We start from the raw sequence: 14,154 nt of genomic DNA, 5'->3' as shown, positions 1-14,154 counted from the left end.
CTGATTTTTTTTTTTAATGCTAATTTTGAACTAAGCTTTCATTTCTTTTCTTTTTTTTTTTTTTTTTTTTGCTAGCATTTTTAAAAAAACATTTAAAATGGCTAAAGCAATTTTGATTGTAAGAGATAGAATTACATTAAGAAAAATGAAATAAAGGTCAGTTTTCTATGTTAGTCAATATTTAAATTGGAAGCATAAGTTTTTAATGCAAATAGCAAATGTAGATTTTTATACATAAATTTTACTGGTAGTTGTTTAAAATACCAAATTTCTTTGTGTTTTAGTATCATGGCAACCAAGTTGCAAGTTGAATATATTGACAGGTAGTTTCATTTGTTTTAAGTCTTAAGTTTGCTCTGTTTTAAGATTTATTTATATGTAAGTAGTTGTATATTCATCTTTTTGGTATTTTTTAGGTTGAAACTAGGAAATTTAAATTTCAATGAAAAATTTGTCTCGCTATTACCTTCAAAAAGGTGGCTGCTAGACAATGGTCTAAAAGGTATAAACATTCCATATTTACAATAATATATTTGTTATTAAATATAATATTATTAAATGTAACATATTTGTTACATAAATGTTCATTTTATAAAAATGGTTCCAATAATAAAAAAAATCCATAGAAAATCTAAGAACACTTAGTAAGTAAAGATAAAATGTATAATAAGTTTATTGTTTCTTGTTTTTGACAGCTCGAGGTTTGTCTTTCTACCAGATTCTTGGTCCTAATGCATACTCCTACGCACAAACGTACATTCCATCTATTGATAAAGAAGTCAAATCAACAGTGCATCATCAGGTTGATGTTTTATTTGATTGCTTCAGGGTTTATGATTCAAGGTTGTTTTTGTTGTTCTGTTGAGCATATTGAAAAAAAAGAGTGTTAAGTGAAAGTTGTAGTTTGTGATATGTTTTTGATGTGTGTTGTGATGTGTTTGTGATTTTTTTAAATTAATTTAAGTTCAATCAATATAGGTTAAATATTTTTTTATTTAAATGTTAATTTATATTATTTAGTTTACTTTTATTATTACTATTTTTACTATTATTATTTAGTTTTAGTTTATATTTAATTTACTCATTAATACTTACTTAATCTATGTTTAATGATTAATTTTTTATTTACATATTTAGAGTATGGTACAAGTTGATTGGTTTAATGGTAGTGTGAAAAATGTTCATGTTGATCCAGCAGTTTTAAACAATTATACTCACCAGTTGTCTAATGCCATAAGAATCTATAAAAAGCAGTTTTCATTAATGCATACGGGTAGCAGGCAAATGTTTGGAAATATTTCAGAGTCTAGGTTAGTCTTTTAGTAGCTAACAGTAAGAATTTAGTAGTTGACAGTACTCTCTGCTTGGTTCATAAATCAGCGTTAATTTATGTTGACAAGAAAACTGTCAATTATTTTGGTACGTTTTACTTTTTTTTTTCCCAGCATAATCATTATTGTTGATTTATCTCAAGAAGCAAGCAGTCATGTTTGCTATCTTTTTCCATCATTCAAGTTGCTCTTTGAAGAACAGCTTCTACAAAAAAAATATTTTAAAATTATTTGGTAGGTATTGCTTTCAGTTTTAATTCATTTTACATATTTTTAAGATTTCAGTGCTAGTAAAGTTAATGTTATTAAAATTAATATTATTTGAATTCTTTAAAAGTTTTTAAAAAGTAAAATCTGGATAACAAGCATAATCAATTTTTTTTTTTTTTTTTTTTTTTTTTTTTTTTTTTAGTATAAACTAACAAAGTTTTAACAAATTTTTAAAAAAAATTATTTTCTTTAAAAATTATTGACATAAGAAACAATATTTTTATTTATTTTGGTTTCAGCTGTAATGGCCCCCTCCCCCTTCTCCCCCCCTCCCCCTTCTCCCCCCCTCCCCTATAAAGTTAAAAAACGAATTAGTTGCATATTTGTTGATTAAATTTTCAATTTCTTTAAAAAATTTATATCGTAGATTAACGTCTTTAAAAATTATTGACATAAGAAACAATATTTTTTCTTTATTTTTGGTTTCAGCTGCAATGAAACACTTGATTGCTATGAGTCAACTTTTCCAGTCAAAGAATCCATAAGCGAATGTTGGAAGTATAACTGTAATTAATATTTTTAAACTGATTTGTAAAATGTTTCTCATTGGAAATTTCAGTTTTGTTACTTTTTATCTTTAGTTGGTTACTCTCTTTATCATGCAGCGGCATCCGAAAGTTTCTACCTGCTTTAAAGGTTGCTCTTAGACAAAAAACTTCAGGTAAATGTTATTGCTTTTGTGCTTGCTTTTAATACTGTGTTGAAAATGTGATAAAAATGCATAGTTGGATTAGACCTCTACCTTCCACAAACTGTTCAAAAAATCCATATAGATTTTTTTCATGGTTCTTATATTTTAAGTTGTAAAGTTAATATCATTTATAAGAAAAATCTTTTAAAAACACTGAGATGGTATTTTTTCATTTAGATTTCACTGGTTTATATCTGGTTTCACTGGGCAGAATTTATGACAATATGGTAGAACAGTCATAACTTTTTATTTTACTCTTCATAATCTTGTGTATTACATTACAAATAGTTGTTTACTTTCTCACTTTATTTAAAGTTAGAAAGAAAGTGAAATTTTTATTGGAAGTTTTAGTTACTTTTAAACCTGTTTTTTTTTTCTAAAGGACGTACTTGTCAGTTATATTGAAGAGGCTATGGTGGGTTCACAAGGGGTTACTTTAAATTGTATTTTTTTGCAACCTCCTGATTTACATCCACTAGATCCCCCTAACTCAAATTTCTATCCAAAGTATGATCTTTCACATGTCTCAAAAGATCTTAGAAGAATTAGTGAAATAGCAAATGGAAAATTTCATTGGAGTTTTGAATCTGGTAAATTTTTATATAGCTTTTTTTTTCTTTTCTTTTTCTTTTTTTGTGAAAAAAAGTTTAGAAAACCAGTGTAAGCGGGTAAATCACAAAAAAAAAAAAAAAAAAAAAAAATTTTAAAAAGGATTAATTTGGGAAATAAAGATTAAGGAAAAATCTTTCCTTCTTTTTTCAGGAGGTAAGTAATTGTTATTTTGAGTATTGGATTTGGGTGTTTTTTAGAAAATATAAGTTTTTCTTGAGATTTTACCAGGTGTTTAAAAATGAAACTTTTTTTACAATAAAACATTAAAAAACAAGTAAAAAGTGTCAGGATATTGTTCACACATGAATGGAATCAAAATATTTTTGATGCAAATTTTTTTAATGCATTTTTATTGACTAAATAGCCAAATTGGTTGATTAATGGTCCAGTTGTAGCTTTCAGTCTTAAAAAGAAAGACTTTCCTTTTAAAGACTCAGTTTAAGTTGGGCTGTTCATGAAATTCATTTGTCATCCACCTCACATGGTCTGTTGGATTGGGAGCTAAAAATTTCTCACTGCCTTTCTGTCCACCAAGAAATGAGCAGGATAAATGTGAAAGTTCCTGATAATCATCCCTTAGCAGCTGTGGTGATCTTGGTATTCTTGCTGTTGATAACTGAGAAATTAGCCAGTTAGCAATTAGCCAGTGCTCTGGGGTGGATGTCAAATTGGGTGAAGCCATTTTATAGTTTAGCTCATAGTTTATTACTTGAAGAATTAATTGATTCAATTTCTTATGTGTTTCTTAAAAAATAATAATTTCAAATTTAAACAAAAAAAAATAAACAATAGTTTTAAACTTAAATAATAATAATATTAAAAAAAAAAAAAAAAAAAAGCCAAGAAAAGCATCAACATAAAAAATGTCAAAAGTTTACAGGGTTTGTTTTTTACTTTCATTACAGATGTTGTTGATGATGAAGATATGAGATTACTAGCGTCTGAGATCAATAAAGCAGGTTCTTATATGAAAAAGGTGAGCTGTCTTAAAGTTTTTCTTTAATATCATAAAACAAAGATAAACCATGAAATGTAAATCAAGATCAAATTGTATCAGTCACTTGTATAAGAATGTAGAATGTAAGAATTATATGGTTGTGTGACTTAACACCAATAAATAATACATAATGTTAGTATATAAAGTGAATTGAAAAAGTAAATACAGTATTGGACAAAACGTTTGCAACCAACATCAAACAATGCTAAAAAGTGTTCCTAATTTTACATATCTTAAAAACGAAATGAACTATACTACCACAGCAAACAGTCAGAATCATAGCATGCCATGACATGAGCAATCAGCTGACAGGTGACAGCACACAGGCAGAATTTTGTTGACAAGTGCCATTTTGCAGCGGACAAAACAAGTGCAACTTTTTTGGTTTGTTTCATTTTCTTAAGTCTGGTCCGTGTCAACGTCACGGAAGTTTTTTAATAATTAAAGGAAGTATCCAGAAGTTTCCAGAAGTTTCAAGAAGCATGCAGAAGCTTCCAGAAGTTTCCAGAAGAAGCATCTGGAAGCATCCAGTAGCATCCAGAAATATTTTTATGACTTCAAGTGCAAAATTGGCTCCCGACAGTCTTGGATTGGAACTAAGAAAGAAAATTATTGGTGATTACGTAAGTGGAATGTCACAAAAAAGTTTTTGTGATAAATATCGTGTGAAAAAATGGACCGTATCAAGACTATGTACCAAATATCGTTCTATGGGGAAGTTGGCAGCAGATAACAAAGGTGGAAGACCGCGCTCCACCACTTCTAAAGCTGCCTGTATCTGACCGAACAATCAGACAAAGTGCTGATTTTCTGATCCGTCTATGATTGTCTGATCCGTCAAGAAGGATCCCTGGATATCATCAGTCGAGATACAAAAGCAATTAGAGCTGCCTGTATCTGACCGAACAATCAGACGAAGTGCTGTTGAAGCGGGATTGTCTTCTCGACGCCCTGCAAAGAAACCGCTGATTTCACTAAAAAACCAGAAGAAAAGACTCCTGTTTGCTACATCTCATATTGACTGGAATGCGCTGAAATGGCGAACTGTCCTGTTCAGTGATAAATCAATGTTCAACATCATTGGGAGCGATGGCATTTGCCATGTATGTCGACCGGTCGGAAAACGCCTCGATTTACGTTACTGCCATAAGACCGTGAAGCATGGTGGAGGCAATATAATGGTCTGGGGGTGTTTTTCTGCTAACAGTCTAGGTCCAATACATTGAAACGATGGAATAATGGACCGTTTCATATATAAAAATACTCTGAAAGATGTTATGTTACCTCATGCTGAATGGAATATGCCAATAAAATGGGTTTTTCAGCAAGACAACGATCCAAAACACATTGCAAAAGTAGTCAAGCAATGGTTTCAAGACAACCACCTATCGGTGATGGATTGACTGCCTCAATCTCCGGATCTCAACCCTATCGAGAACCTGTGGGAGATTGTCAACCACAGAATTAATCGTGAAGGTGTTCGTAATAAGGATCAACTGTTTGAACAAATCCAAAAGGCCTGAGCAGCGATTCCACAGAGTTTCATTGATCACCTGATCGAATCTATGCCTCGAAGATGCAAGGCTGTGATCAACAACAAAGGATTCGCCGCGAAATATTGATAAAGAAATACAGCTTGGTCAACATTTTGTCGAGTTGCACTTGTTTTGTCCAGAAGGAAACCAACTTTTTTTAATACTTTTGATTAATTTATTAATTTTCATGTAGAAATAATGAACTTTGTGATGAATAAAACTTGAAGAACTTTGTCTCTAAACAGTTACAAGTTATTTCTCTAAATTGAAAAAATGTAGCACTTTTATATAAAGAAACTAAATTAGCATTATTTGGTTGCAAATGTTTTTTCCAATACTGTAAGTGTTTCAAATCTTTTTGCTTGGTATTGCATTAAAAACTTGATTACAAGTGGAGAAAGAGGCGTCAATATATTTTTTTTAATGTCATGTTTAGTGACAAATAAACTATATTCAATATTTTTTTAATTACTTTTTAATTTTTTTTTTAGACAGAAATGTTATTGGAAAAATATCAGTTAAAGTGTGAGCAAAAAAAGGTTTGCAAAATATGTGTATAATTTTTTAAAAAATATACTTTTATTTATTCATTGGTTTGATATTTATTATTTCATTTTAACTTTTTTAAAGAAAATCAACTCATGTTGAACAACACGGCTGTGATTACTTAGAGTAAGCAAAGTTATGATTATATGAGTACTAATTCAATTTTTTACTGCAAAAAACTCCTGAGTAATTGATGAAACGCAAGTTAGTTCCTTCACATGAGAAAGATCCTTTGACATAAATAAAACAAAGGTTTTATGAACTTATTTTTTGAGTTAAATTTTTGAATTTTTATATAGAATATGTCTTGTTAATTAACTTTATGAGGTTTTTTTCTGATTTCATTTTCATCATACTTCTTTGGTTTACTGATAATCAGTATTTTTACATATAAGGAACAAAATAGTTTTGATATAACTCTTTGTATGTATGACTTATTGAGAGATAACTGATGGTGTTACTGATTGATCAAAATAATTGTGACTGTGGATTGTATAAGCTTATTATATGACCCTTATAATTGGTGTAAAATCTCACAGACTGAAAAAATCTCTTTTTTTTTTGGGAAAACTATATTTTAATTGTTCGAAAAAGTAAGAAAGAGCTGCTCAACCAACAATATATAATAAAAAGGGGTTTTTGGAGAGCAACATGTCAATAAACTAAATCTTTAACATAATATTTATTGTGAACATAATATTTATTATAATTATTCATGGCCTACTATAGTGACAGGCTGATTAAACGTACGGCTTTTAAAAAAACTGTAGGCGAGTTGTTTTTTTTTATGGAAGCATTCGTTTTTTAGGTTATTTATTAAATAGATTCATTAATTCATTAGATAGTAATTAATTTATCATAAATAAAGGTTTTTGTAAAAAATAAAACCTCTTAAATGAAAAAAATCGTTTATTAAATGCAAACCGCATTTCATTATAACATAGTAAAGACTCATTTTTTATAGTACTAAAACCTCAAACATCTTTATGAAAAAAAACAACAACATAACTTTTCAAAATAAAACTACAATTAGTTAAAAAAAAACATATATATCACGTTTTAATTAGTTTCAATATTCTCATTTTGGGTTCCTTTGAAGATTGCGGGGAGTAAAGATGGCAATAATTGTTAAAATATATATTGGCAAGGATTCTACAATGTTTTTTTGAAACATTGGTAAATCCATAAAAGTCAGATACCATCAAGAAACTGTTAGATAAGCTAACACGACGTACACATTTGTAAAGATGGTGAAATAAAATGTACGAATAAAATATCCAATGGCAGATGTTATCACCAGGCAAAGTTAACCCACCATGATTAATCTCTCTGATATATTCTCCAAATTGGTCAAAACAAAATGATGTATCTTCAACTGGAGAATCTTCTCTACTGACATAGCCAGCAATATAAACCAAAGACATTTTAATTTCTTTAGACAAATCGCTTTCAATAACAGGAAGATTATGAAAAACATTCAACAAAGTACATTCAACAAAAACATTCAATGACTTGATGAAACTTCTAAATCATTAGCTATGATACCAATATTTAAGCAAAGTTTTGTTTTTTTTATGTCAACTTTTTCCAATATTTGCTGAACATTTATAAAATAGGTACCACCTGATCCTTGGCGAAGTTTTCCAAATGCTTTCTTGATAGGGTCACTAGTAAAATGTCCAAGACAAACATACTTATGACTTGTAATTAGTAAATGTTTCACTAGTTCAACCATTCCACGACACGTATGGGAAAAAACACGAGAAGTATCTTTGGTTAAATTTTTTATTCTTTGACCGTGTATTTCAGGTGCCATTTTTTCGACCATATCAGCCAAATTTAAAAGAAAGTTCAATCGTTCATCATTGTTTGATGAAAAAACAGCAAGATTTTCATCTCTAGTACAAATGTTTTCATAAAGTCCTTTAATGTTAACAATTTTTAAAAATTTAATAAAAATAGATAAAAAAACTGTAGTGTCATCAACATTTTTTATGGATGAATGAGTTTTTAAAGCAGCTACAGTCTCATCACAAAATACTCTTAAACAAGTTGACACATTTTGACGTTTGATTGGTTTAGGAAAAATTGCAGTTTCATTTAGTTTAGACAGTGTTACAATAGCATCTTTTTCATGTTGAAAAAGTTTTTTAAGATCTGACCATTTTGCAGTTCTTGAAACACCTTCAAAAGTAAAACATAGTTCTTGGCATTTTTCTGTGAGCCAATTATTACGAATAGATTTTATTAAATGAACAAAATCATAAAGAAGAAAAATATTATCATTAGTACACCAAGTATTACGGAGATTAAACATTCCAAAAAACTTTTTATTTACTTTATTATTGTTGCAAAGAATAGCAACAACAGAATCACCAAAATTTTTTATTGTTTCAATTGTTTGCATTGTTTGATCATACTGAAATTTAGCATCTAAACCTGTTACTGGTAATGCCTTATACAAAAACTGTTTTCCACCAAACAAAGAACAAATCATTAAACCCAAAACTGTTTTTCCCAATTCGTTTGGGGAGTTAACAGATATACCAAAAATGTTATCTCTTTGATATGTTAACTGTGGTTTAATATAAATTTCAGAATAAAGAATAAGATTAAAGAAGATTAAGATATGAAAATGAGAAGGCTGAGAGGATTAATGAGTTAAATCAAAAACAGAATAATGATTTAGCCAAACTTCATGTTGAAAAAGAAGATGCTTTAGCAAATGTTAGGATTTTTTTAATCTCTTCAATATACATAATAATATCCACTTTATATTTATTAAATACGATATTGTGTTTTAAAAATTTTTAAAGTTGATTGTTTTGAATAATTGTTGTTGCAGATAAATAATAAATAATAATATTATTGTTATAATTCTATTTCTTTAGTTAAACACAAGACTTTCATGGTTCAAATCATTAAACCCAAAACTCTTTTTGCCAATTCGTTTGGGGAGTTAACAGATTTACCAAAAATGTTACCTCCTTGATGTGTTAACTGTGGTTTAACATAAATTTTATCAATTAGTAGAATGACCAGTCTTTGAGAAATAGAACATTTGTCAAAATACAACTTTAAAAATCATCATCTCCAACATTTCTAACTTTTGATGTCAATTTTGTCATCAGTGATATACTTGGTAGTTCATAGTCATCACGTAATCGAGAATAAAGTGTTCTTGACAATGAAAAATACTCAAATGCCCTGGCAACCATATCAGGAGAATATTTTTTTTTACCAATAAACACTAAGGAGTTCATACTTAACATCTGTTCAATGATAATACTTTTTTTGTGATCAATTGGTAAAGAATTCAGATAGTGTATTGCAGCATGGAGACAACTAATACAGTTAATAGTATTTATATGGTTGTAAGAAAGAGGTTTTATGGTGCACTTAATACCACAGTGGTAGCTATCAAAGGATAAATCATTTTTTTATCTTTAAAATAAACTTTGGAACACCAAAGTTGTCTAATATATCAGCAGATTGAAGATGTAAACAGTTTTCATAGATATTTGATATTATTGAAAAAGAAAAAGATATAGATTTAGACATTATTTTTTCACACAAATCATCAAAGGATGAAATATTGTCAGCTTTTACAAAATCCTCAATTTCATCGGGCACAATACTTCTAAAAGATGGTAATGATTTACTTGTTGGTCTTGGTGGTGCCTGTGGAGTTGGAATTTGACTTGAGTTTACAGAAGAAAATACAGATGGTAGATATTTTGGTCTTAACTTTCTGTAAACTAAAACTTTTTCATAGTTTTTAGGCCAATGATCTTCACAAATAAAAGTATTTGGGCCATCTGGAATGTTATCTCGAGATATTGCACTTATCCATCTTTTTCGTTCATCCAGATTTTTTTTATTTGGAAGGCGAAAAACTTTCACAGACTTTGTAACATCGTAGTTACCTCTGCATCCTGAGACACAACACTTAAAAACCATATTTTATGAATCTAATTATTTAGATCTAAAAAGAATGCAAATTTAATACACATACAATATAATTGAAATTAATTGAATATCAAATTGAAAGAACACGTCTTTTTCCTTGATCGCGCCATATTACAAATTATTAAAAGAAAAACTCGTCTACAGTTTTTTTAAAAGTCGTACGTTTACTCGGCCTGTCACTATAGTTGGCCATGTAATTTTTACATAATAATTCAATTATAAGTGTTACATTTAACATGCCCCTTGTTGACTTGTCAATAATTTTTTTTTTTTTTTTCTATGATACCCAGCAAGCACACAACATTGAAATAACGTTGATTGATGTTGATCAATGTTATTTCAACTTTGTGTGCTTACTGGGATATTGTCCATTAAGAGCTGCCTGTCAAGTTGGACATTATTTATTTGACCTGAGCACCGCATCACTCTGCTCAATCTTGGTTTCAACTACACAAACATTCTTATTGGAATTATCATTTTTATCTAAGTTATCTGTTCAACATCAATCTCCAGGGGAATTACTTTTTTGACAGGTTGGAAACATATCTTTGATGTTCCTTTATTCAATAGGACCTTTAACTTTTCTCCATGAATTGCTTTGTCTTTTCCTTCAATTCTGCATTGAATTCTGGGCGTCAAATCTTTGTCGTTGCTGTTAAAGGATTTTTTTTTTTTTTAGCGCAAAATTTGTTTTTACTGCAAATTTTTTTATACTTAACATGATATCACTTACTTTTAATACCTTTTCTCATTTTTTATTGTTTAACTTGTTTTATAAGTGTGTTGTTTTAATTTGTTTTGGTAAACCTTACAGAAAAGCTTTCAATAATCATGAAGTTCCTTAAAGTACATTTACGTTTCTTGGTGTCGACCAAATCAAAGCATAAATTTGCTTTCTATATATATCATCCATACATCAAATGAAAGGGAGTAAGTGCTTCCTCTATCTCATCTTCACTCATGTAGACAAGTGGTCTATTACTTATCATGACCTTACTCTAACACAACTTAACATCATTTCAATACCATAATACATAATACTTTCTTGGGGGTTGTGAATAATAAACACTGAAATAACTATGTTGTCCGCCCTGCAGAATAATTAGATATTTTCCATTAAAACTTTTCTTATTATCAAATGACATCAAATTTCTGAATTGTCATCTGAGTCACAGCAAGTTTTGTTCATCGGTGAACAACGTCAGAGATGAGCTTAATTTCTAGTAGTCTTGACTTTGTAAATAAAATTGTTCAACTAATAATCATGAATTAAATGCCTTTTTATATTCATCAAGTGTTAAGATATTTTCTTTAACTAATTTATTGTTCTTTTTAACTGTTTTTATCAAATTATTTGCATATCTATTCACATATCCAGTTACCATTGTAAGTTTGTTCAACGTCCTATACTTTTTAATAACCAATAATTGCTATTACTCACTTTATTAACCAATATTCCTAATACTCACAGCCTTATTCATTTTAAAATAATCAGACTCTCATAAAACATTCTAAAAGTGTACTTTTGTGATTAATACTTATAAATTATATCATAAAAATGTGATATGGATTCCTCAAGATCATTTAATTTGCCAAAAATGTTAGGTTCTACAGCAGTCTTATTCCCTAATCCTTTCTGAAAAGAACATATAAACTGTTTGCTTTCGCTAATAGAAAGTTCCAATATGACTTGAAGTTCTTTTATAACCTCTAAGGATACTTTTTTTTAATGATCTTTGATTTTGCTTAATAGCAGGACATTCAGCAGTTACAACCAATAGGTTTCCACCAGTTGATAAAGAAAAGTTGTTCCTTTTGGAATGCAGTCAGCTTTCATCTTATCTTTTAATAAACCTGAAGGAAATTGTTCAGCTTGATTGCTTTCCAAGCTTATGGCAAGAGAGATCAAGTTTGTTACAGCAACTGAAGAAGAACAGTTGTGGTTGTGTCCAGGTGCTTACATTGAGAAACATTTTCCACAGAGCTTTGAGTTATCCGGTGAAGAAGATTTGAGTTATCTATTTCACTACTCTGGAGCATTGAAGTTGAATTTCTAGTCAGTATTTTCCATTCAATCTTCAAAAGTGTTATTTAAAAAACATAATTATATAAAGATAAATGTCTCATTACAGTTATTTTAATCAAAATCTATTGAGACTAATAGGCTTACTTTATAGTAACACTTTTTAAAAAATTAATGAGTTTAAAAAAAAATTTTATTCTGTAAATACGAGAATTACCTTTAATAGGGTAAAGGAAGGTATGTTCGTGATAAATTAACTAGATGTGTAATTACAAAGTCAATTTCAGTAATTTTACTTAATTACTTTAATTGTTTGATGTACATAGAGTAAAGTTACTAGAATCTATGCAGTTTTGGGATTTTAAGTCCTTTGATAAGTTTTTATAAAAGCTCAAAAGTCATTGAGAAAAGTTAGGTAATTTTGTGATATGGTATTTAATTTCGTGATAGTGGTTAGGTAATTTCGTGAATACACAATAATATTTAAATTTTTCTTTATTAATTAAGTATAACATCTGGTATAATATAACAAAAAATATCAACACTTGTTTTGAATTCATAACTATTCAATCAGACTTTAAGTTCATAAAATATAAATATAGTCAGGCTTATAAGTTAACAAAATTATAATAATACTTTCATTACTTTATATTTATATATAAAAAAAATATACTTTTAACATAGGTAGCTTAGAAAATAAAATAACAGACCTACAAAAAACTCTTAATATAATAACTATAATATTAACCATACTTATATCTGATTAACTTATTTTTCTAAATCACATTCTTGTTGACAACATGTATCACACATAAATACTTCACCAATGTCCTCATATGTTTGACAACTCTCATGATAAGGTACTAAACAATAGGAACACTGCACCCATTTTTTTCCATTTTTTTTTTTTACATCACTGTTGTAACTTTTTTTACAAACACCGCACTCCCAATCATCATCTTTTGAAGCAATTTCGTGATAGTAGGTAATTTCGTGATAGGCTTTACTGCAAAAATATTTGCAGATTCGTATAGAGAAAGATATTATTATCATTTAACTATATAGTTATATCGTGCTTAAAACAATTTTTAATGTCATTATATTTAATAAAAGAAACATGATTAAAAATGTAAATTCATTTGAGGTGAAAACGTTAAGAAAATGTGTAACTGCAATAAGGAATCATAAGTTATAGGAAGTTAATAAAAAAACAAAAGTTTTACCATTAAATCAAGCATCTTTTCTAGTTTAATATTTAATAAAAATAATTTACTTACCTTAAAACACAAGTCTGGAAATAAAAATGTTGGACAAGTACTCCAAACAAATGTGCTGAACGCACGTTAAATAATGCTAAAGAATGTACAAACTGATAGTAAACAATTGACGTATCACACGCACCCAACGACTATTTGTGAATCGACAGTAGTACCCCGGGGTACCATTTGACGCAATTTCGATGTTTTTGACTAATAGGTATGTTCGCTACAAATGCCGAGCGAAATATCACGAAATTACATATATCACGAACATACCTTCCTTTACCCTACTTTCTCTCTTCATGAACCTCTGGGTGTATTACCCGACTTCATCAAGTAAAGGTTTCTTCCACAACCAGAGCAAACTACAGTTCAGTAATTATAAATTTCATGGGAATACCCAGGATATATATGCAGCTTCATCAGATCTTCTATTGTTGAATTTACAGCTCTAAAAAGTTCCTAGCAGCAGCAAAAGGCATTTTATTCAAAGACAGCAATCAATGGGCTAATGACAGCCATTTTCATTTAACTCAGAGTGTATTAAATCCAAAAAAAAAACACAGGTGTCTTGTTTCAAATGACATGATTTTGTAAAAAATATATAATTTTGAGAAGAATTTAACTTAAAAATGCAATCTTTAGAAAAACTTTTTTTTTTTTCATAGCTTTTTTTAAAAATTGATTTTATAATATCTGGTTCTTAAATAAAAATTTGTAAAAGTTATTTGTATCACTTGATAGAAGACACCTGTTTTTAGGTTTTATTCCATTTTCCCTATTTAGTTTTGAAGTTATAGCAGCTTTTCATAATTAGCATGTTTTGCTGTAATTAAACCTCTAGAAGTTCTTCTAAAAGAAAAGTATGTATTGGTTTTAATTTGTTTTAACAGTAGGAAAGATAAATGTCATTTGAGCAAC

General features: G+C 28.9%; 1 protein-coding gene across 2 annotated transcripts; it reads left to right on the top strand.

The window, feature by feature from the left end:
• The first annotated feature begins 44 nt into the window (after positions 1–44).
• On the top strand, positions 45–12,086 carry LOC149878694 (von Willebrand factor A domain-containing protein 3A-like). 2 transcript variants are annotated; one of them, XM_090071569.1, is made up of 13 exons: positions 45–156; positions 285–323; positions 417–502; positions 696–802; positions 1,138–1,310; positions 1,446–1,565; positions 2,031–2,099; positions 2,183–2,262; positions 2,470–2,519; positions 2,675–2,882; positions 3,810–3,880; positions 5,928–5,975; positions 6,067–7,820. In XM_090071569.1, the coding sequence occupies exons 2-13, from the start codon at positions 289–291 to the stop codon at positions 6,082–6,084; spliced, it is 1,065 nt and encodes a 354-aa protein (XP_089927695.1). In that variant the 5' UTR covers positions 45–156; positions 285–288; the 3' UTR covers positions 6,085–7,820. The 2 variants fall into 2 exon arrangements, with proteins under 2 accessions (XP_089927695.1, XP_089927694.1); XM_090071568.1 differs by lacking the exon at positions 6,067–7,820 and adding an exon at positions 11,705–12,086 and having other exon boundaries at positions 71–156.
• Positions 12,087–14,154: the final 2,068 nt, after the last annotated feature.

The sequence above is a fragment of the Hydra viridissima genome, unplaced genomic scaffold (genome assembly GCF_058129835.1).
Source record: "Hydra viridissima isolate aposymbiotic clone 2 unplaced genomic scaffold, HvirCarnegie_v1 scaffold_14, whole genome shotgun sequence".
NCBI classification, from domain to species: Eukaryota; Metazoa; Cnidaria; class Hydrozoa; order Anthoathecata; family Hydridae; genus Hydra; species Hydra viridissima.
Note: the sequence above shows the minus strand (reverse complement) of the source record. Positions and strands in the feature narration are given on the sequence as shown.